Consider the following 27,903-nt stretch of genomic DNA (forward strand, 5'->3'; position numbering starts at 1 on the left):
TTTTAAATACTTACGACTTTATTAGGAGCAGGCTGTTGTCCCCGCAGCAGCCAGCTCCCTGTATACACAGTATACACAGCCCAGCCAGTACCCAGGTCCTTCCGTCCTTCTGCAGCACGTGCAATGCAGAAGAACCAAACGCAAAGGGGGGCTCCGTGAGTGACAGTTTCTAGTGCCTTCGGGAGCCAGGTCCCAGGCTGGGAACAACCAAGCCCCTCAGCTCACCCCAGCCCCGACTCCCGCACGGCGAGGCTCACAAGGCCGGACTCCTCCAATCAGTGCACACAGAGGGCAGAGGAGGCAGGGGGCTCCTGACCCCAGGTCCTTAGCGGTCCGCACCCCGGTGGGGGGAGAAGCTTCTGGAGCCCCCCAGAATCCTCCTCCTCTTCCACAGACGTGAGATACCACCTTAACTTTTTATCCCATCACCAGAAACCTGTGCCTCGAGGCTTGTCTCTGCTCAGCCTTGGAGAACATGGTTGGATTAGCAAACTGGTCAAAGGTAACACAAACCTCCCAAGTTGTCTTGGTCATACTTCTTTTAAAAAGGGAAAAAAAAAAAAAAAAAAAAGGAAAAAGAAAACCATCACAACAGAAAAGAGCATGTGAGGCCCAGCTTGTGTCAGGAACAAGATAGGTTGTCCCTCCTTGAAACGATGCATAAAGCTGCTCTGCCAGGGGACCAGTCACCCCCACAGACGGCAGCTCCCCCCCCCACCCCGTCCCCCGCCCCTTCCGCACAGCCCTGCGCCACCGTCTCCTCCCCGAGGATGGGTGCACCAAGCGCAGGGTGCAGTGCTATCGTCGCCTAGAGGGAGTCCCCAGCAGCCCCGGCGCCCTGGGCTCCTTCGGATGGTGCGAGTCCCACAGTGTCAGGCAGGCAGGCAGGAAGACTCCTCTCCGCTTCACTCTTCAGGGGTGACTGCTGCCCGGCCCCGACATGCGCACCCCCGGGCCCCCGTTGGACCACCATCCCCGAGGCTAGCCTGGATGGCTGGTTTGTGGATCCTGGCTAGTAGGGGAAGCCGAGTCAGAGGACTGACCCCCGTCCCCAGGGAAGACGCTGGAACAGCTGTGCCTCAAGAAATACCCTGCTTGACCAAAGGCTCTCGAACCCCAAAGCACCTTCCCACTTGCAGCTATAGAAACACCCTGGTTTCTATACCCCCAACATGCCTCCAGGATAGATGGGACGTCCCACCGATGGCTGCCAGGTGCCTCTGGGTCAGGGCATTGACTCTTGTGTCTCCTGACACCTGTCCCCAAGGCACCTGAAGAGCGAGATCCCGCCTTCCTATCCGTAGCCGCCGTGGGTGGCCGGGCGAGAGGGAGCCGGAAGCCAGGTGTCACACACTCGGCTTTGTGTCTGGGCAGCTCTGTCTACAGAGGACAACAGCCAGGTCTGCTGGGAGCACCAGGGTCACCACTGCCCCCGCGGAGAGACAAGTGTGGGTACCCAGAGAGCATAGCCTGAGGTAGCAAACAGTGAACCCCGTTATCCAACTGCAATGCCATGTGATGTGCCCAAAGCCAGACCACACGGAGCCGTACCGGTGAAGACCAACCTACAGGCCTGTGGATGTCCAGCACCGAGCCCTCCTGGGATCTCCATGGCCCTCTTAGCGGGGACAGGACTGGGGCCACTCGGAAGGTTCTCTGAGGCAACGCAGAGCCTAAGGCAGCAGCCCTCCCTATACCTGCCTCTCAGGAGGAAGAAGCCGTCGAAACCGGGGCCCCCTCCGCATCCCGGGGTGACAGTCCCCCCAAGGCTCAAGCCCAGCCCGGGTGACACAGAACCCTTCAGGCCACTCCTCAAACTCCCTGCTTCACCACGAACCCATCCTCCCTTGGCTCTTTCCGTGTTGGCCCCATCCCTCCCGGAGAAGGCAGCAGGCTCCCTCCTGACTCCTGCGCCGTGGGCAGGGCCCAGAGGGCACGTCCGGGAAGGCCCCCGCCTGGCAGCCCAGAGGCCGCAGGGAGAAGAGGTGGCTCCCAGCGGGGCGGGGAGGCCCCGGACCCCTTCCCCGCCGGGGCCCGGCTCCAGTTACACCCAGTGGCCCACCAGCTGCGCCCACAGCCGCCACCCTTCTATTACCAGGCCGCGGGGTCAGAGGGCAGGGGCGCGGGCAGCACCACGGAGACCGCGTGTTGGACGCGCTGAGAGCCCGCGGCCCACCTGAGGCTGCCCGGCGGCCGCGGGGCTCTAAGCCCTTGCGGGCCGGGTCCCTGAAGTTCGGGCGGGCCCGGGCCTGCACCTGTCAGCCCCCCGCGGAGGCTGGGCCCGGGGGCCGGGCGTGAGGTAGACGGTGCCTCCCCGCCGGGCCAGGAGGGGGGCGCCCCGGCAGCCCCGGAGGCGCGGTCAGCACGGCCGGGCGGCGCAGAAGTCCAGCTCCTGGGGCTTGCGGCGCAGGTCGCAGCGGTCCCGGGCCAGCAGCCGCCCGCCAGGCCCCAGGCACTGGAGCGCCCGCCGCTTGAACCCGCGGCCGCAGCTCTTGGAGCAGGGTGACCAGGCCCCCGGCTGCCAGGAGGCGCAGGGCTCGCCGCAGGCCCTGGTGTCCGCAGGCCGGGGCGCAGGGCGGCAGGCGGAGGGGGGGCGCAGGCCCGTGGGCCCCCGACAGTCCACCGGGCGCCTCTGCAGGCCGCCGCCGCCACAGCTGGCCGAGCAGGGCCCCCAGCCGCCCGCCACCCAGCGCCCGGCCGCCCGCGGGCCCTGCGGCTCCACCTGGTTGGAGAGGCCGGGTGCACCGTCCAGCAGGCCCGGGGCCCCACGGGGCTCGGCGGGCGCCCTGTCCTCCCGCGGCTCCTTGGGCAGGTAGAAGGAGTAGCGCACGCGGGGCGGCGTCATCTTGCCCACGGAGAGCACCTCCACGGTCAGGGGCTCCAGGATGGGCCGCGAGGCCTGCAGGCTCTCCACCGCCGTCCCGGTGCCGCTGTAGCGCAGTAGGCTGCCCTTCACCACCAGGTCCCGCTCCACGGCCGACACCACGAAGTGCCCGTTGAGCAGGTACTTGCCTTGGCTGTTCTTGAGCGCCAGGTAGTTGTCGTCGCCGATCAGGCCCTTGTAGCCACGCTGGCGGATGTCGATGCTCGAGGCGCCCGCGGGGATGGCCACCACGAAATTGTAGCCGTGCCTGGGGTGGGGAAGGGGGCTGCGCCTTAGACACGGGGGGCCTGAGGCCCGGTTCCCCTGTAACGTCAGAGCTGATGCCCCCTGCACGGGTCGCCAGGCCCGCAGAGGGCATCGACGCCCCCCGCCCGGGTCAGGGGGCTCAAACAGGCTGCATAAGACCGTCACACAGCACCTAAAGCCACCGACCCTGGCTGTACCGCCCCGTGACCTTTTGTTCAGTACGTTTACACTGGGGTGAATTATTTTTAAATAACAACATTTATGCATTTGAGAGGGAAAGAGCAAGAGCAGAGGGAGGGGCAGAGAGAGAGAGAGAGAATCTCAAGCCGACTCCCAACTGAGCTCAGAGTCCCAACACAGGGCTCGATCTCATGACTCGGACATCATGACCTGAGCTGAAACCAAGACTCCGGCTCTCAATTGACTGTGCCACCCGGGCGCCCCTGTACTGTGCTGAATTCTAAAGCAGAGGCTAAGCACAGCTCTTGGAGCCAGGTCCACCCTCACCACTGGCCTAGCTGTTGGCCTTGGAGAAGATGGTTGCCTCACCTGTAAAATGGAGACCATGATCACACATCCCTCATTAAAGCACATAAAGCCGATGGCATGGCACCTGCCACCAGGTAAGCACTGTGAGGAGGATGAGGAGGAGGAGGAAGGACAGAAGGTAACTCTACAGGCCCTGAGACAAGGCTGGGATGAGACGCAGTGAGACACACTGGCTGGGGTCGGGCACCCAGATCAAGCCTTGGCTTGAACACCAGCTCCCTGGTGGCTCAGGCAAATCAGTCTCTCTGGGTTCCCGTGTCCTCACCAATACAATGAGGGGCTCAAACCAGATGATTTCTAAGGCTCCTTCCAGCTCCACCAATCTATGAAGGGAGCACCTGCCATTTAACCAGTGAAGCGAGTCTGGGAGTGTCTACCTTTTATTTTCCACTTGGCCTCCCCCTCAGATTCCTGCAAATGCCCTCCACTTGCAGTGCCCCAGTTCCCCAAAAAGCTGCCCCACTAGGGGCCCAGCAGAGGGCACTGTGTCCAGAGGGGGCAGCAGAGACTCCTGGACAGCCACCTAGGCCTTGGACTCCCAAGTTCTCAGAGCCAATCATATCCCTGCTCAACTGAGACCTCAGGGGCTCTGCTTCTTCCAGAACAAGGGTCAGGACTTTCCAAGGAGCACATTCCTCCTGAAAATAAAAGGGAATGTGCTGGACCTCAGAAAGCCAGGAGCCCCGGGCTGTGCAGGTGGAAATTAGAGAGGCCTAGAGATGTTCCTTCAGCTGAGCCTGCACACATCTCCCAGGAAGGGGGACTCCCTCGGTCCTAGCCACTCACTCCACTGTTGATTGCCATTCTCACCTCAATCTCATCCCTGGTCAGGGCCTTAGCCTCAGTGAGACATTGTCTCCAGGCATGTTCTGTTTTATGATCATCACCATGAACATCTAGTAAGCATTTATTATGCACCAAGTATGACGCTAAACACCTCACTTGGATTAATACCCTTAATCGTCACAACAGCACAACAGGAAATATACTCCTGTCATACCCACTGTATAAGTGAGAAAATGCAGAATTCCAGGGGTTGTGCTGTATGCTCAAGGGCATCCAGAAAATGGGGAACTGAGATTTGAACACAGGAGAGTTTTACTCTAGAACTCTAGCTAGACCCTAATGACTCTCTATCCAGTGGTGGACTCCCCAAGCATTCATCTCTGCTGGATGGATGGTTGGTTGGATGGATGGATGGATGGATGGATGGATGGATGGATAGATGGATGGGTGGATGGATGATGGGTGGTTGGATGGGTGGATGGATGGATGGATATATGGATGGATGGATGGATGGATGGATGGATGGATGGATAGATGGATGGGTGGATGGATGATGGGTGGTTGGATGGGTGGATGGATGGATGGATGGATGGATAGATGGATGGATGGATGGATAGATGGGTGGATAGATGGATGGGTGGATGGATGGATGGATGGCTGGATGGATGGTTGGATGGATATATGGATGGATGGATGGATGGATGGATGGATGGATGGATGGATGGATGGTTGGATGGGTGGATGGATGGATGGATGGATGGATAGATGGATGGATGGATGGATAGATGGGTGGATAGATGGATGGGTGGATGGATGGATGGATGGCTGGATGGATGGTTGGATGGGTGGATGGATGGATGGATGGATGGATGGATGGATAGATGGATGGATGGCTGGATGGATGGTTGGATGGGTGGATGGATGGATGGTTGGATGGGTGGATGGATGGATGGGTGGATGGATGGGTGGATGGGTGGATAGATGGATGGATGGATGAATGGATGGACGGATAGATGGACGGGTGGGTGGATGGATGGATGGATGGGTGGATGGATGGATGGATGGATGGTGGATGGATGGATGGATGGATGGATGAGATGGGTGGATAGATGGATGGGTGGATGGATGGATGGATGGATGGATGGATGGATGGATATATGGATGGATGGATGGATGGATGGATGGATGGATGAATGGATGGACGGATAGATGGACGGGTGGGTGGATGGATGGATGGATGGGTGGATGGATGGATGGACAGATGGATGGATAGATGGATGGATGGAAGAATGTCGGTCACAGAAAAGTCCAGGTGGCCTCTACAGCAAGGGCACTGCCTGTTTACCCTGGTCTAACCCCAGTCCCACCCCTTGGGGGCAGCTCCACTCAGCCCTCTTCCCCCCTCCCACTCCAGGTCCCAAAACTCACATGGGCTTGGTGAAGAGGCCTGTCACCTTCTTACAGCTCTTATTGTCACCCCCACACACCCCACACTTGTCGAATTTCTTCTTGGAGCCCAGGTTCCCGTCGCAGCCAGCCTTGATGCACTTGCCTTGGACACAGACCGAGGTGGAGTCAGGAGTACATGGTGTACCATCCACCACCTGCAGTGCCCCCCGGGGGTTGGGGGTAGAAAAGGAGAGGGAGGCAGTTCAGCCGGATGCACCCCCACAAACTTTCTCTCTGCTTTGCTCCCCTGCCCCTCGCTCACTCACCTTGGGTGCCAACACATAGAAATAGCCGGTGCCATTGGCTCGGCAGATGAGCTTGCACTTGTCCTGGGGAGAAACGCCGGAGTACTTGGGCACCCACGCCACGGCAAGGGTGAGCCGGTTGGTGCTATGGTTATAGCCATTGAAAGCCTCACACTGCTCCTCCCGGAAGCTCTTGCCGGAAGCTGAGGAGGGAGGAAGCACAGGCAGGAAGCTAAAGGGAGGGGTGGTGAGGGAAGAAGGCAAAGGAGAGAGCCCTCCCCAGGGTGCTCTCACCCTCAGCCGAGTTATCTAATCCCCGACGCCCCTCCATCTCAAAGAACTAAAGTAGGCCAGGACCAAAGGATGCAGGTCACAGACAATCCTGCATCCCCCCCACCCAGGGCACTGTGCACCTTCCATGGTAAGCTGGCCTTCAATTCCCTCTATAACAGGTACCCCCAAACAACTGGGGGCCATCAGACCTTTCAGGAATCTTTTGAAACTATTTTCAGAATGTTACTAAATGGACAAAATGAAGTATATAGGTTACAAACAATACCCACTATACAGATAAACAACTATCAGCGTATGTTGAAACGTATTTGGGATATTTGCGCCTCCTTGTTCACCCATTACATGGCAAGATTCAATAATGAGTCTAATAACCACTGTCATTTTCAAGTAGCGGTGAGAATAAATGGCATTCTGAGAAATCCCAACAACTAAACCGTCATGTGAAAATATCCGTGATTTCTACTGGCGACAGCCCCAGCTACGGCTACTAGTATTACAGTTTGTTGCCCAATTAAAAGAAATGGGGCATTTTAGATAGAAAGAGGGGTCAAAGATACTCAATCTCTAATTGAAGGAAATAAAACATCTTAAATCTTTTTAAAAAGGCGAGTAACAACAGAGAGGCGATCTCCCTCCCACCCAAGTTCATGGACCCTGGCTAAAGAATCCCAGCTTATGGAGATGGGCTTGTGAGTACTTAACTAAGAGGCCATTAGTGTGTCATTCCCTTGGGCCACTAGGGACCCAGCCTCAGCACCAGGAAGAAAACATCCCTGCCGGAGAGGAGTGGGCAAGGAAATAGTGATCCCAAGAGGCCTCTGCTCCTCTGCACTTCCAGACTTTGCCCTGGGGAAGAGAGCCTTGACTGCAGTAATCTGTGGCCAAGAAGGAGGGCGGGGGGTGGGGGGTGGCAGGAAGAGGCTCTCCCCTCCTCACCTGAGCTGGGGCAGGGCTCCAGGTTGCAGGATCGGTATTTCACTCTCACTCCCTCGCAGTACTTGCCTCCGTTAGCGGGGGTGGGGTTGCTGCACTGCCTCCGGGCCAGCTGCACGCCCCCGCCGCAGGTGCGTGAGCAGGCTCCGTATGGCTCCCACTTGGCCCAGGAGCCGTCCACCTGGGAGAAAGAGCCCATCATGCTCCCGCAGGGCTTAGGGTGCACATCCAACCCCTGCAGAGCGGCCAGGCGGCTGCAGCCCCCACCACCCCGTCCCACCGCAAAATCCACCGTCTCACAAGGGAAAAATGATGGGCAAGGGGTCAGCATACGCAGCACCCACGCAGCACCTCACCCCGATAATTAGCAAATGCCAACCGCATCCCGCTCTAAGGGGAGGCCGCTCAGGAGAGGGGCCGCCGTGGGCTGTGGCGTCAGGTGGCCAAGCTCTGTCATCGCCTCTGCCCCCACCATACGGGAGGTCTTGAGCAAGCAGTGAAAGCTCCTGAAATCTCAGGTGCTTCACCTGCCAAAAATGGGGCAATGCTCAGGTGTGAGATCAGACGATGTTTAAATGATGCAACGTGTTCGGAAGCTCCTAGCACTGCGCATACCACCGAGCCAGAGTTCAAAGTTCCTCCTCACCTATTGTTAGTGGAGTTAGTTACAAGAGTCTCTAAATCTAAGGCAGAGGCAGCCCCAGGCCTTGCCAGAAAACCTCGTTGCCATAGATATCTGAGTATTTTTATTTGTAAATGTTCCACAATCCCGACTCTCCCCAGATCTTCAGCTCAATCAGAGGCTGAACTTGAGACAATTTCGCTGTCAGAGGCTCTAGTGTTTGTGCTCGGAGGAGGCGGAGATGGGAGACTACAAAGCAATCCTCCAACTCCATTTGGCTTTGGGGTGAATTATGCAGTGTGGGTTCATTTTTTCAGAGGGTGGAGAAGGGATCGAAAATGTCTAGTCTTCATTATGTTTTTCTCAGGATGCCAATAAAGCGCGTTTCCATCCCCTGAGCACACATCGGTCGGGCCACGGAGGAAGCAGCCCAGTTGGACAAGCCTGGGATTAAAGTGCTGTCATACATCATCCCAAGCGACTAACCCGCGTGGAGCTAATCAGGAGCTGGCTGCGTGTCGTCCGAATACAACCACGCAGCGTGGTTCCTCTAGCTGCCCTTCTGAGGGATCGCTCCTGCCCCACTGTGTCAGCAGGTCTCTCGTCCCGTGAAAGAAACACTTAGCGACAGCCCTGCTTCCACCTTCGACCGGTGCCCCACCCCATTCCAGCCTTTCATGTCCGAGGAGGACACGTCTACATGTGCTCCTTCTGCCTCCCTCCTCAGTGCCTTGCAATATGGGTTTGGTGCCCATCACAGGGGGCAGCTGCTCGCTCAGAGGTCTGAGATGACCATCCCCACACTGCAAGAGTCTATGCTTAGACCTTGTTGTCACCAGTACTGTCTCCCCGGCTTCTGGGGTGGTGTTGTTGCTGTCTTTAGCCTTTTAGCCTGGTCTCACTTCTTCCGACCGGTTCCTACAGAAAACATCCCACAGAAACCTCTCCTGCCCTGCTTTGTGCCATTCATTCACCCAGTGTTTGTTGAATTCTTACTACACATCTGGCACCACGTGCAGCAAATCCCTGCCCTCAAAGGGACTGCATGCCCTCAGAAGAAAATAAAAAGAAGCCTGTGCATATAGAATGTCACGAGAGGTTAAATGCAGGTGGGAGAGAGGGAGGTAGGGAGGGCCTTGGTGAGAAGAGCTGCTCTCGTTACAGGGGATCGTGGAGGATTCGCTGCAGAGGTGATGGTTGTACAAAGGCCTGAGGGAAGTACGTGAAGGAAGTGTGCAGATATGAGGGGAAAAACATTCTAGGCAGAGGGAGGATTGCAAAGACGCTGCGGAGGGACGAGCCTGGAGTACTCCAGCATCACAAGAGCCAGAGAAGCAGGAGGTGAAGGCAGAGATAAGGCTCACCATCCCGAGCATGGAATAAAGCCCCTGAAGGGCTCTCTGAATATGTGGCATGACCTGACTGACGTTTTAAAGGATCTTTCTGGCTGCTATGGTGGGAACAGTCTGTGAGAAGGAAGGCCAGCAGCAAGGAGATCAGCGAGGGTGCAAGAGCAATAATTCAAGGAGGCTTGGTGCAGGGTGATAGCAGATGAAGATGGCAGAAAAATGGCTCAATCCTGGCTCTATTTTGAAGTTAGGGTCAACAGGAACTACTGAAATATTGGATGGACGGATGCGAGAGAAAGAGGGTTGGCACAAGCAATGGGAAGACGTTGTTGCTAAAGCAAGTTCAGGACAAGTGATCAGAAGCTCGGTCTTAGAGATGTCGTGTTTAGGATGCTTCTCGGTTCTCCGCATGGAGGCATCAGGATTCAGTGAGGCATGCAAGTCTGTAGTTCAGGACAGAGGTCTGGGCTGGAGATACAGATCTGGGGGACTTCAACCAATAAATGTAAATGGTACTCAAAGCCTTTGGTCTAGATGAATCCCCTAAGAGGTCAGTGTGGACGGCGACAAGGGCTAAGGACAGCGCCACGATGCCCAACGCTGGAAAAGCAAGCGTATGAGGAAGACCCAGTGAATGGGGACCAGGGGGAGCAGCCAGTAAGAGAGGATGGAAACCAAGACACCGTGGAGCCTGTGTTCCCAGGGGGGAGAATAATCAGCTGTGTCAAATGGCGCTAACAGGTCAGGCAATATGAGGAACGGTAATCAATCACTGACTTCAGCGGTTGTAGAGGCCATTTGGCGACCTTAGTGAGAGTTATTTTTAGAGGAAGAGCAGGACTGAAAGCCAGACTGGAATGGGCTCCAGAGAAAAATGGCAAGCCGGGAACTGGAGAGAGCAATTTCATACCACTCTTTCCAGGAACTTTGTGGTCAAGGGAGTCAGAGAGATAGATTGTGATTTATGGAGAGGAAGTAGGATCAGGAGTTTTGTTTAAGGTGGGAGGAATTACAGCAAGTATGTATCCTGATAGGAATGATTCAACTCAGCGAGGGGAAATCTGACACTGCAGAGAGACGGAGGCATTAAGGGAGCGCTTTCCTTGACTGGAGGGGATAGTATCCTAAGTGCAAAGCCCAGGGGTGGGCCTCCGGTGAGAGCGTGGACAGCTCATCCATCGCAAAGGAGGCAAGGTGGAGACCGCAGGCACAGAAGCCGGGCGGACGGCAGATGTGGCAGTGGGAGTTCTCTTCTGATTACTTGATTGCTTCTTTTTTCCTGATGAGATAGGAAAAAAGGTCACTGGCAAAAGTGAGAATGAGGAGAAAGAATGGGTAACGGAGGAGGGAGGCGAAGGCATGACACGATCGTGTAGGACGTTGGGAGGGGGAGTGCAGCAAAGCTAATAAAATAGGATATGACGCCTGAGCAGCATTGAGCCCACCTACATAGTCAGGTCTCCAGTGAGACCACCGAGCACGGTCGCGTGTCTTCCTCCAGCCACACTCACCTACACTGGCGCGCTCGAATCGGCGGCAGGTGGATTCCACCAAGGCAGTGGCTTATCCCAGCGAGGATAGCAGAGAGAGGCAGGGGCGTGGGAGCCATGAGTGAGGGAAGGAGGGACCTTAACAGGGGCCTGTGGAGTCGCAGCTCAAGAAGAAGGCTGGTGAGGGCAAGAGAAGAGCACGCGGGCCTGAAGAACTGCTGGGGCCCAAAACTAGAGGGCTGGACCACAGGGCTTTGGTAGTCAGACTGTGATTCTTGTAACTGAGATCCTGAGGGGGCGTGGGGCAGGGAGGCTGCATGATAGTAAGATAAGCTTTGTGCCCTGACCCGGGCTGATTAGGGTGCTGTCCTCTGGGGAGGGCCAGGGTGGTGAAGGGATTGTCCAGAAGAGAGACTGGGGACATAGTGGATTTTGCTGCTGATGGGCTGTCTTTCCACACGCTCCTCCGATCACACTTCCTATATCCAATATCCTCCTGGGCAACGTCTTTATCCCCTAGACTCGTCTTCTGAAGAGAAGGAGCTGATGACGGCTGGCCTGTCCTCAGGACCTTCCAGTTTAAACCCGCCAGCCTGGTGGTCAAGGCAACCCCAGACTAGCCCTAAACCATGCCCCCAAAGTTCTTTCCCATGGAGTCCCGGCCCGTCCACCCTTCTGGCTTGCCCCACCTCCCTGACTTTGCTCCATCTCTGCCTGATGAGATCATACTCATCCCTCAAGACTCTTTCCAAATCCGACCTCCTCATCAAAGTTTGTTCAGACCTCTCTAATCACCATTAATCTCTCATCCCTCATGCTCCCATGACACGTTTTCACACTTTGGTCCTGACACAGAACACACACCTCTCTGTGTCTTGGATCTCAGTGACATTTCGAGCTTCCCCCACTAGACTGTGACCCCACTGAGACACGACCCAGGTTTTCTTTCTCTTTCCGACTACCTCACACAGTTCTCTAAATACAGTGGGCTGGTGCCCAATAAATGGCTAAAGGTTTAATTAAATATATGTTTTCAAAATCCAGAAAAAGATTTTACATACTTGTGTACCAAACCCAGCTCAGGGCAGCCTATAAAGTGCTGGCGAGCGCTTATTTATTATATTGCCTATTCGTACGTAAAACCCGCAGTCAGGCCCGTCTTGGCAGCCAAGGCAGGGGTGGGGGAGGGATCATCGTCACCAGGATCAAGGGACAGGATGGACTTCTTATTCCCATCTGACAAAGTCCCAAACGCTTTGCGACCCCAACCCCAGACCTGAAGGTTTTATTATATCCAGAGAACATGTGGGGTTTGGGATTTGTTCTTATTCAACTGTTATTCCTTTCTACCAGGGGAAAAAAAAATAACACCTTTGCTCTATTATGTTTCAGCTTCAAAAAACAATCATGACAAAAACCAAAGCTGGGTTCAGGATGTAGCAAATCACTGCAGCTTGCCCAGGATCTGCTTCCTTTCAGGTCTGAGCCTGGTTCACCTCTGGCCCAGAGCTCCCGGGACACAAAACATGCTCAGAAACAGCTGATAAGGGAAGGCTGGAAGGAGCCAACAAGTGAGGAATGTTGAACGTCTAGCGTTGGGCTTTGGGTTCAGGGATCCTCCCGTGGTAGGATGAGGCCCAGAGCTCAGGGCTGGGCCCCCTGGCGCCCGCTGAGAGAAGGCTTCACCAAGTTCTCTGACCTACCATATATGTCTTGTCTCCAGTCTCAGAGTTAAGAAGGGGAGAGGACCACAGGCAGAGAAACAGAGGCACAGTGCGCAGTGTGATGCAGTCCCAGCCACACAGCAAACCCGTTCCCCCCGGAGGCCTCCAGGTGCACCCCCCGTATCCCAGCGGCCCCCCTGCGAATCCCCAGCACACTCACCCTGTACTTATTAAGGTTATGTCTCTCCACGCAGGTCCCCTTGAGGCAGAACTTGCCGTCCCCGCAGCTGGTGCCATCTGCCCAGGGGAAGTGGCGGGTCTGACACACCATCTGCCCCTTCGCCTTTCCCGTGCACCATAGTTTGGTGCAGTACTGCATGTAGGGACAGGGCTTCGAGCCCACGCCAAAGGCCAGCTCGCACTGCTGGCTCAGGGTGTAGCTGGCACCTGGCAGGTCCTCAGGCAGGGAGATGGGCTTGCTGGGCGCGTCCAGGAGGCAGTCGCCTGCAGGGAGCCAAGGGCACTCATGAGAAACGAGTTGAGAAAGGTGAGCTGTGGCTAGCCCAGAGTCTAACTGGTAGGGAGACGATGAAGCGAGGGCCAGTGGAATGGACCCCCTTGAGGGCCCGACTCTTTGGGGTCATGCACACCTTAGGTAACAGAGGACAGGTCCACTCACTCCACTGACAGCCCCGCAATCCCTCCTCTGTCATCCTGGCTTACCATGCCCGCTGTCCAGGAAGTCGGTGATGATGGCAGCGCTGCAGGCCGACCAGGGATTGGCCCGGTCAATCTGGATGAGTGTTGGGGACATCATGTGGTTGGCTCGGAGTTTCCCAAACACCTCCTCACACACTTTCACATTGTCATGGGGCATGTTGAACACGTGGCCTGCGGGGTGAGGCAAGAGGACTCAGAGGGCAGAAGGATGCGGGCTATGCAGTTTGCAAAGGAGGGGGGATCAGCCGGGGGAGCAAGAGAGCCCGTGTCAGCGCTTTTCAGGCTGGTCATTTCCACCCAGTGACAGACTGCTTTGCAAATGTCAAGATGGTGTTCTTGTGTTCTCTGTCCTGTCCATCAGGCTGTGGGGCTCAGTGAGGACAGCAGTGCATTTAAAATATTTTCCCCTCAGTGCCTAATTGATGAGATACTCTGCTGAGTCAGACAATACCGCTGGCCAACTGGGCTGGGGCAATTGGAAAAAATAAAACAAAGCCATTGCTAAGACAAACTCTGACCCTAAGAAAGGATCCCTAAGGCTTCAGGACGTCAGGAAGCAAAGACAAATGTCTATCCCTTGCCCAAAGCACCCAGTACAGACCCGGAAAGACCCTCGAGGGTCGCTCTCCTCCCTCCACCCAAGAGCTCCCTCTAGCCTTACCCAGCTCATGGGCAGTGGTGAAGGCTGATGGAAGCCCATCATCCTCGATCACAGAACAACTTCTCTTGGGGTCGCACATAGTGCCCACATCAGCCATGCCCAGCGTGTCACAGGTGGTGGCCCCACACAGGTCCTGCCGGGGTTGGGGGAGAAGCAGAAGCCAGCCAGAAATTAGTGACAGGTACAGAAGGGACCTGAAGGAAAATAAAGGCATCCTATGGGATGTTCAGCTCACCCCCATTCCCAGCCGAACCAAGACCAGCACCTTCCTAGGCAGGTCCTTTCTCCCAGGGGGTTGCAGGGCTATTCATGGAATCAACCAGGGCTGAGCAGGGAGGGCTCAGGAAGAAAGCCCTGTGGCTCTGTGAGAAGATTCAACCCAAATCCTACTCGGAGATCCTGTGGGAAGATACTAGGAGGTACGGAATTAAACCCACAAGGCCATTGCTTTATATAGAGGTGGATTTCCAAAGCAGAAAATGGGTTCCACAGCTGGGTGAGGTTCTGGTCATGGCTAACCGAGGCAGGTGGGGGCGGAAGGCAAGTGTGTTCCTCATCCAGAGTCAGCCCTGAGCAGTCTCAGTCCTCACTGAGCGACTGCCTTTGGACAACCATGAATTAAGCTCAGATTCTCAGCCAAAAAAGGTCACGGGCCAAGGACCCACCCAAGCCAGAGATGTGGCCTCCTTGGGCTGGGAGGAGGCTGAGTCAGGTGGTTACAAGCTCCTACCCAGACATAGCTCAACTGGCTGCAGAAGCTCAAGGGGGCCACCGGCTCAGCGGCCGCTAGGAAGAAAAAATAAATTAAATGGATGGCCACCTAAGACAGTCCAGTCCCTCTTTTGGCATTAAAACTCAACTTGCGGCAGAAGCTAGGACTTCCTGCAACAACCCCGATGGGAAGCACTTCCAGGAAAGTGCAAGGGCAAAATGGGGTACTGGGGGTGGATATCTCAATGAACTTACTGACTATTACGGACCAGCAATGCACCTAGGTACATACTTAAGAGCCCAGGGGTTAGAAATGGGAGAAGAAACTCATCACAATAGAGAAAACACTGCTGAACCGGTGATACTGTTATTCTCTTCATTACATCCTTGCCTTTCTTTATACTTAACAAGCAACTGCTCTATGTATCATCTCATTCAATCCCCACGACAGTGTCAGAAGGCAGATATATTATCATACGTATTTGTCCAAGGTGAAAACTGAGGCCCATGCTCATAGTTAATCATGGTGATGATTTATTAATGCTGACATCATGTGCGGACTCTGCATGCATGACCTTGTTTCATCCTCGCAACATCCCACTGGAAGAACAACTACTATTATCACCTTCCACAGACAAGGAAGCTGAAGCTGAGAGAGGTCCAAGTCGTGGAGCAGAAACATGCACTGGGGTCCGTAGGACTGGGTATCAGCACTCTTTCCACCGTGTCACAGCTGATTGCTCAGCAGCTCCTAAGTCAACTATCCAGAGAAAGAGCTGTGTGTGTTCTCCGTGGGAGCCAAGGTGTTCCCATAAACACACCCAGAGCTGTTCTCAAGTTCAGTTCTCTTTAGGGCTCTGCGCACGTGTGTGTGCATGCACATGCTGACACGGGGGGAAGGGAGAGCAGCAGACTTAGTGGGGGCCGGGGGCAGCGGAGGAAAAGTGGTCATAGTACACAAAATCAGCAAAATTTAATCCAGGGCATTCAAAAGTTTACCACCTGAGCAGTCAAACTTGGCTTCCCACGGTCAGGTGATAGTCACACCTCCTAATGAGTTAACAGTTTCTCTGGCCAAAGAACTGAGAGGGCGATCAGACTCCAGAGTACATGGGTCAACGAGGAGCAAGGCGCACCCTGCCTTCACCTGCTGTCCTTGCTCGTGTGTGGCACGTCTGCCCCTTCTGGGAACCCTCGGGGTGAACCTCAAATTCCCTCTCTTGCAAATACTCCTCCTCCTCCCTCTCCAAAGGCTCACTCTTCCAGAAAGTTCTCCTTCCCCCTAGAGTTCTGAAACCTAGAAGAGAACTGCTATCAAAACTTGGAGGGGGCGGGGAGTAGTTCACCTGACAAGCACTTTAGAGAATATGACTAGAGGAGGGGGACTGGGTCACACAGATCAGCCTATGAATGGAGGGAAGGGAGGCAGGAGACAAAGAGGGAAGGAATGGAGGTTTGCACGGGGGTAGGGGGCAGAGGGTGAGGGAACTGGGCCCATGTGTCCCTGGACACTGCAGTATAGCATCCCCACTAAGGCAGGAATCTCTGAAAACTCTCGTCTGGTGGACACAGCCCATAGAGCCCGTAGGACAAACCATGACACTGTCCTGGGGCCACCATGTGCACTCACTGCTGGCTTTGTGTAGGAGAAGGGGCCTAAGAACCAAGAAGCCTAGATTCTGGTCCTGGACCCACCACCAAGTAGATGTGCGACTTTAGGCAGGCCACTTCTCTTTTCTGGGCCTCCGTTTCCTCCTCCAGAGAAGGGCCAGTTCTCAACCAGAACCCAGACTGGACCAGTGCCTTCAGCCTCTGCTCCTGCCCCGATCCCAGAGTGCTCAGCCCCATCTGGCCCTCTAGGTTATAAAGGAACACACAGAATGATACACTTTTAGAATGGAAAGAGCCCTAAGGATGATCTTGTCTACTAACCCATGAAACTAACTCCCAGAAAAGGGAACGTCACCCACGTGGACACTCAGAACCCTCACCCTTGTCCCACTCAGCAGAAATGGTTAGACCAGATCGACAGCTCAGCCCAGCCTGGAAACAGCCACTGGACCTCCACTGCCCAGCAGCCCGCCTCTGCCGCTGGCAGGTCCGTAAAGCCAGAAACCTCCTTCCTCTCGGGGAGGGTGGATTCTCTGGAGTGAAGACATGCAGCTGCAGGCCCTTCCTGGCCAGGAGCAACCTGTTCTTTCCATCAAGAAATCCCGGTTTCCCTGGATCAAACGGAGAGGAACAAGGAAGGAGCCCGCATATTTCCTGAGGGTCAGGGTGTAGCCGAGAGGAGCCGGCCTGCAGTAACCAGTGTCTTCACCGTGGGAAGATGCAGCTGTTTGGGGTCAGAGGCTCGGCGTGTCCCTCTTCCCCCAGTCAGGGACTCAAATGAAGAATCGCTGGACCTCAGTTCTTTGAACGCCTACAGGCGGGTGTGCGGGGCAAGGCAGTGCCTCATTTGCGGCCCTGCATGTCTCCACCCTTCTGGAATGAACTCAGATGCACTCAAATTGCTTTAACCTCTTCAGCTCAGGCACTTGTCTCCAGAAATAGAAACTGTTCTGGTTCCTCCTGCCTGGAGGGTGTAGGCACTTCCCACCCAACCCCTACCTGCCTCACTATTTCTGGTAATTTGCCCCTTCTCCGTGAAGCTGCGACGGCTTTTCCAGATGACCCAAGAATCAGCTTGGCCACGAACCTAGTCCTCTCAGATTAGTGTTTTCCAACCATCCCTTTTCATAAAATAATTTAGGATTGGAGCCACAATTTGAGAGCGAGCAAGCAAGAAAGGAAGCACCTCACAGTGGCCCGATCCACATTCACCCTGCTTGCTCCCTCCACGCCCCACCATGACTCCCCATGGCCCCCCCTTCCCCTCTCCTCTCATCTCCCCTGCCATGTACCAAAATGCTCAGATTTTCCAGCAGGACAGGGTGGAGGACCCACAAAAATCAAGCACGTTGACTTTTTTCTTTTTAATGTAGGATACGTGTTCTCATGTAGCCTCCTACTCATAATGAACTCCTAGGCCTGTGGGCCAAGATCATCTTCACAGCCACACCATAGCATCCAAGTCTCATATTCATACAGCGTCAGAGCCACCCTCTCATTCTGCAGATGGGGAAACCAGAGCTCATGGACTAATATTGCTCACCCAAGGCCACACAGCTATTAACCAAAAAAATGGGGAACTGAACCCCATGTCTTTAGACACCAAGGCCAGCAGCAGTGGTCTTTGGTCTGAACCACAGCACACTAGTTAGGATATCATAATTACCATTGAAAACCACCCTGCATTAGTATTAAGACTGTACCTTTAACTTGTTTCCCATCTGAATCTTTGTCATGCATCACTGTATTTCCTTGTCCAACCCCAAATCCACTTCTGTTTGTAATCCCCAAGCAGGGGAGGGCCTCGCTTTGTTAGGAGAAAAAAAAATCTAGCAATTCTGGGTGTCTGGGCAATGTGACTAAGGATACCTGGTGAAGAAAAGAACACACCCTGGTCACGTCCATAAGCAGGTGCAGTTTTCACCAGAATATAAATTCCTCAAGACGTTCAAGATGTATTGAGGTAACCAAGACAAGAATTACCTCAATGAGGAAGGAGAGAAATCCGAAGCTCACCGGAACACCAAGATTCCTCCAGAAATCATCAGTACAAGAGAGGATACGTACCTAACATAAGGTTAGGAGGTAACAGTGGCTGAGTTACTACTCTGTGCCCAACACTGTTCTAACAGCTTTCCTGTATTAGCTCATTGAATCCTCACAAAGCTTCATGAGAGAGATGCCACTATTAGATCCCATTTTACAGATGAGACTCAGGGAAGGTAAGTTACCAGCACTGGGTCAGTGAGCCCAAGGTTAGACAGAAAGGGAGGCGCAGAGTGAAGGTGGAAATCCAGAAGCACAGCCCCAGAGCTGAATGCTCCCCTTGCTTTGGTACTGCTTCCAGTGGCGATGCACCTCACGCATGGAAAGGCTGGGCAAACTCAGGATGGCAAGACTGTCCACCCCATACTCTCAGCCCCCAAAGCACAGGTTGGCCACTGAGTGGGGAGAGGCCTGCGAGAGGCTGGCAGAAAGGAGAATGGCAGGAGTAAGTGCCCAGAACACTCCTAGAGCAATGTCTGCACCCGCTTCCCGGTTGAGCAAGCTCCTGGCTCCTTGCCCCACACCTGCATTGACACACTGACCCGGCCCTGCCGTGCACCATGTCTGCTGGCTCCTCACTGGGGCCTCTCCTTCCTCCAGGGCAAAGACCGATGGCAAAGAGCCAAGAATAAATGCCAGAAGAACCTAAGACTCCCTCTCCCAGCCCTACAGCCTGACAGCTGAAAATGCTGGATTAATGATCCCCAGGAAGGGAGGCGAACTACCTCAGCACCCAGGGCCACGCGCAGTCCTTTCGCTACCGTCGGTGCCTTCCTCCCATGAATACATACTGAACAGCAGCAGCCTGCAGGGGCCCACTGGAGGAGCTACAAAGATGTGAAAAGGTCTTGCTCAAAGGAGTTTACAAGTCAGTGGGAATGGCGAGCCCTGAGTCCATAGTTTCCATGCAAAAACAGACAAGTATGACGTATCCTTGCAAGTACAATGCTTTGAAACAGGTTATCCTAAAGGTAAGTTCTGGCAAGGGACCTGTAGGTAATTCTTCAACAAGAGCAAACATGTGCAGAGTGACCACTAAGGTGGCAACGACCGTAGCTGCCCTTAACTGGGTGCCTATTCTGGAACACTCGCTGACTTCTCCTTGACACTGCCTTTAAGTTCAGTATCACTGTCATCATCACTATCCTCCTATGGATAATGATGGAAAGTGGAGTTCGAATGGCTGATCCATTCAATGTCCATGGGTGAAAGTCAAGTGCCAGGCCTGAAACCCAGCTCCGCCTGACTCCAAGCCTGTGTTCCTTCCGTGGTACCATACGACCAACGCCAGGCATGAGGCAAGGTGCGGGGGGCGGGGGTAAGTGCCAAGAGTGATACAAACACCTACCAAGAAGTTCAAAGGTAGGAAAGAGCAAGACCAAAGGAGGGTGAAAGCCTCATTTGCCTTCCTGACTAAGCCAGCGCTGAAGAAAAAGAGAGAGAAAAAGATTCTGGTGCACGTGCCTCGCGGTGTTTATAGCAGCGTTATCTACAACAGCCAAATTATGGAAAAAGTCCAAGTGTCCATCGACTGATAAAGAAGATGCGTATGTACCTATAAGGGAATATTACTCAGTCATCCAAAAGAACGAAATCTTGCCGTTTGCGCCAATGCAGATGGAGCTACCGACTATTATGAAATAAGTCAGCCAGAGAAAGGCAAATACCATATGATTTCACTTATATGTGGAATTTAAGAAGCAAGACAAACTATCATAGGGAAGAAAGGGGGAGAGGCAAAGCAAGAAACAGCCCCTTAACTATAAAGAACAAACTGATAGTTACCAGAGGGGAGGCGGGTGAAGGAGGGCACTTGTGACGAGCAACCAGAGACCGTATGGAAGTGTTGAATCTCTAGATTGTTCACCTGAGACTAACATTACATTGTATGTGAGCTCACTGGAATTTAAATAAAAACTAGAAGAGAGAGAGAGAGAGAGATTCTGGTGCACGTTCCTTCCTCCAAACTTCCCCTCCCCCCCCCCCCCATCCTCCACTATTAACATAGGCTCTCCTCTTCGGTATAAGTAAAAGAAAGAGGGGGAAGAGCAACCACCTTCCAAGTCAGGAAGCAACCATACCCCACTCCTTCCTCTCTTCCCCGCCCCCACGTCCCCCCAAAAGTAGTGTCGAGTTTCCATTCGGTGATAAAGACTTACAAACTCTTAAATACCAAAACTACAGATGCCCTGCTCTGCTAATCTCTTCCAAGGCCTGACTTCAAAAAAGATCCTGACAAAAATTATGATCCTCTTTATTGTATTAGGAGATATGTACCAAATATGTATTATTTTATTAAGCTTTTTTAATTGAACACTAAATTTCACTGCCATATGGCAAGTCGTTTATTATAGAAAGAACTGGCCTCTATTTCCAATGAGGTTCCAGAGTGTTGTTCCACTCAGCGCGGTGTAGAGCATGTGTACGTGCCTCCTGCCCTGCCCTCCCCCCGACACACACACACACACACTCACACACACTCACACACACACACACACACAACATAGTACAACTCAAGGCCAGACCAAGAAGGTAAGTGCCAAGCTCAGGACTGAGAGGCAGAAAGGTGAGGACACGAATGAAGGAAACAAAAGAGAAGAGAAAGATGACAAGGAGCCTGCCCTGGAGAAACTCAAATGAGGAGAAAGAGAGCACAGAAAAAAATGTGGGGGGAGGTGGGGACGAGGGAAAGGTACACAGTGGTACGAAGTGCAACAGGATAAATAAAATAAATGAAGGAATAAACCGGCAGAAAAACCACAAACTGTAAACCCTACAAAACAAAGTCCGTTCAAAGGAGAAAATGTTACAAATGGCAAAGCAGACGGTGGAGTGGAGGACACAGCCTCCTGCAACCGAGGAAACAAGCTTCCTTTCCCATTGTCACCAGCTCCCATCCCAGTGCCTTGCTGCCACCTGTCCCCCTCGTCCCCCTCCCTCCGAGGGCTTCCCTGGCTGCACCCCCAAGGAGGAGACTCCCCGCTGGACTTCCCACGGAGGCCACGCGTCTCCCCCGGGGCACCTAACACACCCTCGTGTAACCGAGCTACTTCCTAGTCAGGCTCCCTGACAGTCGGTGAGTTCCTGAGAGCCGGAGGCCGCATCTTAGGACCTGTACCTCCACACCCCAGGACGATACCCGGAAATAATAGATGCTCCCCTAAGTAGTTTTAAAAAGTAGAACCAATTCACAAAGGTTAGTCAACCACAAAGTTACCCAAACAGCAGAGGGATCAGAGGTAAAGAGAGAGAAGACAGAGGGAAGTGCAGTCCTACTACGTCCCAGCCCCGAATACCCTGCCCCTGCTCCCCATGGCAACAAAAAGCCATAGAAACTTTTCTTCTCGTAGAAATGAATGTCCACCCAGCAAGACTGGCTCTAATTCTCTGCAGATCCTGGTTCCGATCCCGTGCTGACCTCACCCTGCTGTTATGAGTCTGGAGACTGATTGCTTTGCAAAATCAGATGTGCACTCCTTCTCCAGGAACATGAACTTAATCTGAATCTTTAAGCAAACTCCTCAGATTGTCAAAATACTTGTTGTATGATCAATCTTTTTTTTTTCTCCTTTGCACACAGTAAAGGCTCCTCCCTGGGTCATGTCTTCCCAGTGTTTTGATTTCAACACCCCACGCCCCTCCCTCTGCCTGCCAAAAGGCCAGCAGCGTCTCCCCCTAGCCTGGCCCAGCCCTGCCTTCAGGCACAGCATCTCTGGCGGTGGGTGGCAGGGGAGCTCTGCTGCCTGCCAGTCCTGGCGCTCCTACCCTTCCCCCTTCAGGGACCCGACACCTGGAGCTCCAGAGGAGCTGCTCTCGCCTCTCCCTCGCAGGAGGAAATACAGCCTGACCGAGCCTGACCCTTTCCCACTTCTTCATCCCTGTCAAAACCACAACAAGAGTATATCAGTCAGAAAGAGTCACTAGCCATTTTCCAGAATTTTCGGGGGGTGGGGAGACAAAGGAACGGGTGACTCTAGAGATGTCTGACAGTTCGACGTTATAGACAAGAGGTGATTAACAAAATAAGCACATTTCTAAAAACTTCATATCCAAACTATATACAGTTGACCCTTGAACAATATGAGGGTTAGGGGCCCTGGCCCCCATGCGGTCAAAAATCCACATACAAACTTTTGACTCCCCAAAAACTTAAACTAGAAATACTCTTCGGTAGACCAGAAGCCTTACCGATCGCACTTGATTAACACGTATCTTGTATGCTCTACGTACTGTATACTGTATTCTTAAATAAAGTACACTAGAGAAAATAAAATGTCATTGAGAAAATCAAAAGAAGAAATACATTTAGAGTGCTGTACTGTATTGGAAAAAGTCTACATATAAGCGGACCCCTGCAGTTCCAACCCATGTTGTTCGAGAGTCGACTGCACATATTGATCTTCATAGAAATAACTATGTATTTTATACACATGTATATTATATATAATATATATATATATATTCTGATTTTAGTTTGAAAAAGCATTGACTACACCAACATCATAATAATCTAGGAAGCTCCTATCTGATTTAAAGGACCACCACCAACCCTTACAAAGTAAAGCAAAAGTTCCTCTCGTGTTGGAGGATAGCCGGAGACTCCTCCAGGATCGCGGAGACCACATCTGCCTCCGTCGACAGAGCAGCTGCACACTCAGTTCTCATCGCATACTGTACCTTCCCCAGGAGAATTTAGGAATGAGCAGTTCCTAAGACCCTGAGAATGCAGCAGGCCCTGAAGTCTGTGCTGGCAAGGAGGAGAGAGAAAGAGAGAAAGAGAGAGAGAGAGAGAGAGAGAGAGAGAGAGAGAATGAGATTTACCCTAAAGCATAAGGCACATACCTGGATGTTGGTCCTGCCACCACAGCCTCCCCACTTTCTGGCTTCGCCCTCTAGACGCCTAAGAGAAAGACAGCTTCTAAAAGTCACATCTTGCACGTCACTGCTTCTGACCCAAGTGGTCATGCATCTTGTACCCATTATGCATGGTTAACATAGCCCCTCTGGGTCCAGCACACACCACTGGCAAACAGAAGCTGTCATGCTGCTCGATTGCTTCTTCTTCAAAAGGCGAACCCTTCTGATGGTGTGACCCATATTCCCAGCAGGAGTCCTCTTTCTTAGGGCTGGTTCCAAAAGTCAGCCTAGCCACCAAGAGGCAGAGACGGAGGTCTGTTACCCTAGAAGCAGAGAGTGACCTCCACAGGGGCATCCCAGGTAGCAGATGGGCCGACAGCTGCTTTGCCCATTAAGATATCCTGTTCTTGGCCTTTGCTTTTTTTTTTTGCTTTTTTTTTCTTTTTTTTTCTTTTTTTTTTTTTTTTTTGCAATCTGACCGCCGAGTTGGTCTGTATGCAGAGGTGGAAGCCACCTCCTCTGCAGTTTCCCCATGACTCAGGCAGTGTGTGCAGGGGCTGGGCAATGGCAGCTCTACAGACCTCAGTTGGAAGAATGAGTGCAAGGAAACAGACTCAGGCCAAAGACCTCCCTAGAGAAACCAGGTGGTGGGAGGAGAAGGCTGGGAAAGGAGGAAGTTCAATTCCAGGAGGGGACAAGCGGTGCCAAATGGGTTAGTGTGGAAGACTTCAGCTCCAGCCCAGTGTGTGCCAGTGGGGCTCTGAGTGGCCTTCAGAGAGAGTGGAGAGGAGAGAGCCCCACGGGCAACCAAGGACTCTGGGCCATCCCCGGAATGACATTTGTGATAATAACAAAACAAGAGCATGGCACAGATTCGAGTTGCAGCCCCCAAAATCAGAGGAAGCAAGTCACTTGGATGCCCGTCTTCCTCTCCAAGTCCCCATCCACGAATCTGAGAAAGTTCAAGAAGCCGAAAACGTCACAGCACCCAATCACTCCAATATCTAGGAACGTGAAGGCTCCTAGCCCCATAGCAGGGGGCAGAGCTGCCTCTGGGATCTGACCATCTTTCCCAATACCCAATACTCAGTATCCTTCCACCCCCGCCCGTGGGGTCTCCAGGTGCTCCTTGCTAAGCTCACACCACTTTGCAGGCTGTCGGGGTGGGGGGTGGGCAGAAGCTGGAACCCTACAGTCAAGCGTGGCCACCGGCAGTTGCAGCGCGCTGCTGTCACGGGCAAGCTTGCCGGCTGTGCTCCAGAGCCCACATCAAGGCGAACGGGTCACCCTGGGCCAACAAGGAAATCGGAAAATTGGGAGATCTTCCCCAACTCAGTTCCAAGTGAAGCGCGACTAGAAACTCCAAGCGCCCAACAGGTGCTCTACCTCTACCTCGACTGCCTGTTCCGAATGGCCTGGAATCCCCTCAAGGAGAAGCGGGCCGGCCCAGGAAGGTATCCATCCCCCCACTCCCACCCCACCCCACCCCACCCCATCCTCCCGGGACTGGAGACCGTCCTTCTCCCTCCAACCACCAAACATCCCGAATGATTCCCTCCATCCCAGGGCAGGCTCTGCAGGCCCGGACGCAGGATAACGGGAGCCAGGCTCTGGCCCGGGATGCCTGCGGGACCCTCCAGTTTTACGAGAGGGGAGGGGAGCCGCCCGGGAAGGCCCGCTCGGACCCCGCCAACGCCATCCTCGGAGCGCCTCCTGTCTGCCACCGGGGCGCACTGCGGCTGCGGGGCGGCCGCGTCCTGGGCTCGGGGCCTGGGCGCCCGGCCGGGGAGGCGCTGATTGGCCAGGCGGGGCGCACCCCTCCCGCAGCGCCGTCCGCCCGCCCACGTGCAGCCCGCGGCCCGCGCGCCCAAGCGCCACGGAGCCCGGGGACGCGCGGTGCCTGGCAGGGCCGACGCGGGGGTCGGAAGGGAGCACCAGCATTCCGGCTTGGGGTCACCTGCCTGCCCTCCAAGGGCGTCTGGAGAGCCAAGGGCGGCGGCCCCACGGCCACGGGGTCCTAGGAGGCGCCGGGCCGACTCACCTGCCTGGTGAAGAGGATGGCCGTGTCCCAGTACTCCGGGTGCTTGTCGCTCACTTTGTTCAGCTTTTTCTGCCAGGCGCAGAAGTTGCGCAGCGTCAGGGCCGCGTTGCCCGTGACCTTGGGCCCCGCGTCGCGGTCGCCGAGAAGCAGCACCTTGACCACGACGACGTTGATGGGGTTGAGGATGCTCGGATGGCGGTAGAGGCGCGCCGCCGTGGCCAGCAGCGTCAGCAGGTAGTGCTCCAGGTCGGCGCCGTGGAACTTGACCATGGACTCGTCCGCCACCACCAGCGTCTCCACGTAGCGCGGGATGGACACGAAGCGCTTGGCGCGCCCGGACCTCCGCCGGCTGCGACCCTCCCCGACGCCGGGCCCCCGCGGCTTGTACGGGTCCAGCGCCCGCAGGATGGCGGGGTTCCAGCCCGAGGCCACCCCGCAGCGAGAGGTGGGGTCCCCGGGGGGCCCGCCCGGGGCGCCCCGGCGCCGGAGGAGGTGTGCGCCCTGGCCGTTGCGCGGCGCCGCCTGCGCGCTGGCGTTGGGGAGCGGGCTGAGGACATACTCGGCGCCCCGGTAGCCGAACGCGCCGCGGAGCCCCCCGCACAGGCTCACCGCGGCGAACGAGTCCGGCTCGCCGTTCACGTCCCCGGAGTAGAAGCAGCGCCGCAGGTCCGGGGAGCCCGCGGCCAGCGCCGGCAGGCGGACGCCCAGGCGCTCCGTGGCGAGGGCGGGCGCCAGGAACCGGGCATCCGGCGTCAGGTGGAGGTAAAAGTCCTCCCGGAACGCTGTGATCTGCAAAATGAGCCCCTGCTCCCCGGAGTCCTCGGCGCCCCCCCGGTAGTAGTGGCGGCCGTTGATGTCCGGGTCCAGGCGGATGGGGACCACCACCTCCTGCTCGGGCTCCGAGCCGCCCGCGGGCCCCCCGGCCAGAGCCAGGCTCAGGATGCCCAGCAGGAGCATGGCTCCGGGCAGCGCACGGCGGCGCGCTCGGCAGGCTCGGCCCGGCTCGTGGCGGCGCGCACCCGGGAACCGGCGCTCCGGGGCCGCCCGCGGCTTCCAGGAGGCCGAGCGCGGGCAGGGAGCTCCTCCCGGAGCGGGGCGCGCGGCCTCCTACCTGCGCCCTCCGGAGCGAGGCGCGCCCCGCGGCTTCAGCAAGTGCAAGGACGGAGACCCGCGGCGGGGACCCGGCGGGAGGCGCGGGGCCGTCGTTCCGCCGCAGCCGCCGGCGACGCCGCGGACCGGGCGCTGGGCGAGCCTATTAAAGGCCCCCTCCTCTGTGGCCTGCCCAGTCCGCGCCCCTCCTCCCTCCCCTCCCCGCTCCCCGAGCCTGCAGCCCCGAGAGCTCCAGGGGCCACCGGGCCCGCCTCCTGCGCGGATGGAGCCACTCGGCGGGGAGGGAGTGGCGTCGAGGCGGGAGGCGGGCGGCGGGCGGCGGGCGGCGGGGGGGAGGCGTGGGCTGGCTGCAGGCACCGCGCTCCGGGCCGCGCGTCCTGCCCCAGCCACCCCCCTGCCCCCCGTCGGTTCCTTCTGTCCCGACCCGCGTGCGTGCGTCTGCTTCCTGGTCCTACCCTTTCTCCCAGCCAGGCAGGGTCCGAGGTTGGGAATGAAGCCTTCCCCCTGCCCACCCCACCCCCCCACCCCCCCGCCGCCTGGTCCCTCCCCTTGCAGCATCCCTGCTGCTCCTGCTGCTGCTGCTTCATCGCAGTGTCCCCTAAAAGACCCAGAACCCAGAACCGCCCCTGTACAAGCCCCGTCGTTGGAAGGGCAAATTTCCAGGAGCAACGGAGAAACCTCCTCGAACCCAGGCCTGTGGAGGCCCCGCTGTCGGCCCCGGCGCAGGGGCGCCCTGAGTGGCTGGTGCAGGGCGTTAAATTTTCAGGGACTTGGGCAGTCAGTCCCTCCCCACTCGGGGACCTCACAACAGGAGCTTGAGACAGGTCCCAGTGGGAGGACTTGCACCACCACATGGGCAACTGCTATCATCCAGGAGCTGGGAAGGAAAGAGAACCATTGGCCCAGCACCAACGCCCGGAGGGGATGTGGAGAAAGAGGTTGTCCTCCTGCCAGGGAGGGGCTCAGAGACTGGTGGGCAACAGGAAAATCTGCTCCTACTTCTTCCAAGAGTTTGCTGTCATTCCATCCTCGACCAGGTGTCATGGAGGGCACTGGGGCGGAAGGCTGAGTCCGGGTCAGTGGGGACAAGACCATCAAGCCATGAGTCCCCAGCTAGTTCTGAAGAGCCCTGTTTCAGGCACTGGTCCCCAAGACACTCTGTACCTCTCCATAAAATCCACTTGTCTCTCTGACAAGGAAGAAATGCAAGAAGAGGAAGGGAGGTTTTCCTAGACTCTCCTAATACCTAGAAAGTCTTTCCAGAACCAAAAGGCTCCAAGCTGAGTTTGCAAGAAGACAGGACAGGTCAGGGGGTATGCAACCATTTGACGCACAAAGCGAGGTGGGGTGGAGGAATTTGGGGATTTTTTTTTTTTTAGGGACGTGGCTGCTCAACTGAACAACTCCATTGTTGTAGGAAAGAGATGCTCGGCCTGGTCTATGGGTCAGGAGCACTTTTTGCTCATTATCTTCTCCCCTTAAGGGACCCACTCTTCCAACAGCACTGTGGGGGCCTTGGAGCAGGAAGGCTGCCCAGATACCCATAAACCTCCTGGGCCCCTCTTCGATTTGAGGTGTACGGCACTGAAATTCATTATGTGAATGAGTAAGAGATGGGTGTGTATGCTCTGTAAA

The 27,903-nt window shown here is 55.4% G+C and overlaps 1 protein-coding gene across 1 annotated transcript; it reads right to left on the reverse strand.

Annotated features, from left to right (window-relative positions):
* Nucleotides 1-26,968, reverse strand: ADAMTS15 (ADAM metallopeptidase with thrombospondin type 1 motif 15). The gene is made up of 8 exons (XM_041770821.1): nt 25,159-26,968; nt 13,893-14,025; nt 13,235-13,402; nt 12,732-13,015; nt 7,390-7,567; nt 6,181-6,362; nt 5,894-6,069; nt 1-3,131 (listed from the first exon to the last, which is right to left on the reverse strand). The coding sequence occupies exons 1-8, from the start codon at nt 26,113-26,115 to the stop codon at nt 2,360-2,362; spliced, it is 2,850 nt and encodes a 949-aa protein (XP_041626755.1). The 5' UTR covers nt 26,116-26,968; the 3' UTR covers nt 1-2,359.
* Nucleotides 26,969-27,903: the final 935 nt, after the last annotated feature.

The sequence above is a fragment of the Vulpes lagopus genome, chromosome 10 (assembly GCF_018345385.1).
Source record: "Vulpes lagopus strain Blue_001 chromosome 10, ASM1834538v1, whole genome shotgun sequence".
NCBI classification, from domain to species: domain Eukaryota; kingdom Metazoa; phylum Chordata; class Mammalia; order Carnivora; family Canidae; genus Vulpes; species Vulpes lagopus.

What these genes read in the sequence shown, in the direction of transcription:
- ADAMTS15 (XM_041770821.1), bottom strand. Translation starts at nt 26,115, where the DNA reads ATGCTCCTGCTGGGCATCCTGAGCCTGGCTCTGGCCGGGGGGCCCGCG. An exon ending in TCTATGTGTTGGCACCCAAG is followed by an intron (nt 6,070 to 6,180) that starts GTGAGTGAGCGA and finishes GGGGCACTGCAG; the next exon opens with GTGGTGGATGGTACACCATG. An exon ending in GGCCTCTTCACCAAGCCCAT is followed by an intron (nt 3,132 to 5,893) that starts GTGAGTTTTGGG and finishes TCCCCACCCCAG; the next exon opens with GCACGGCTACAATTTCGTGG.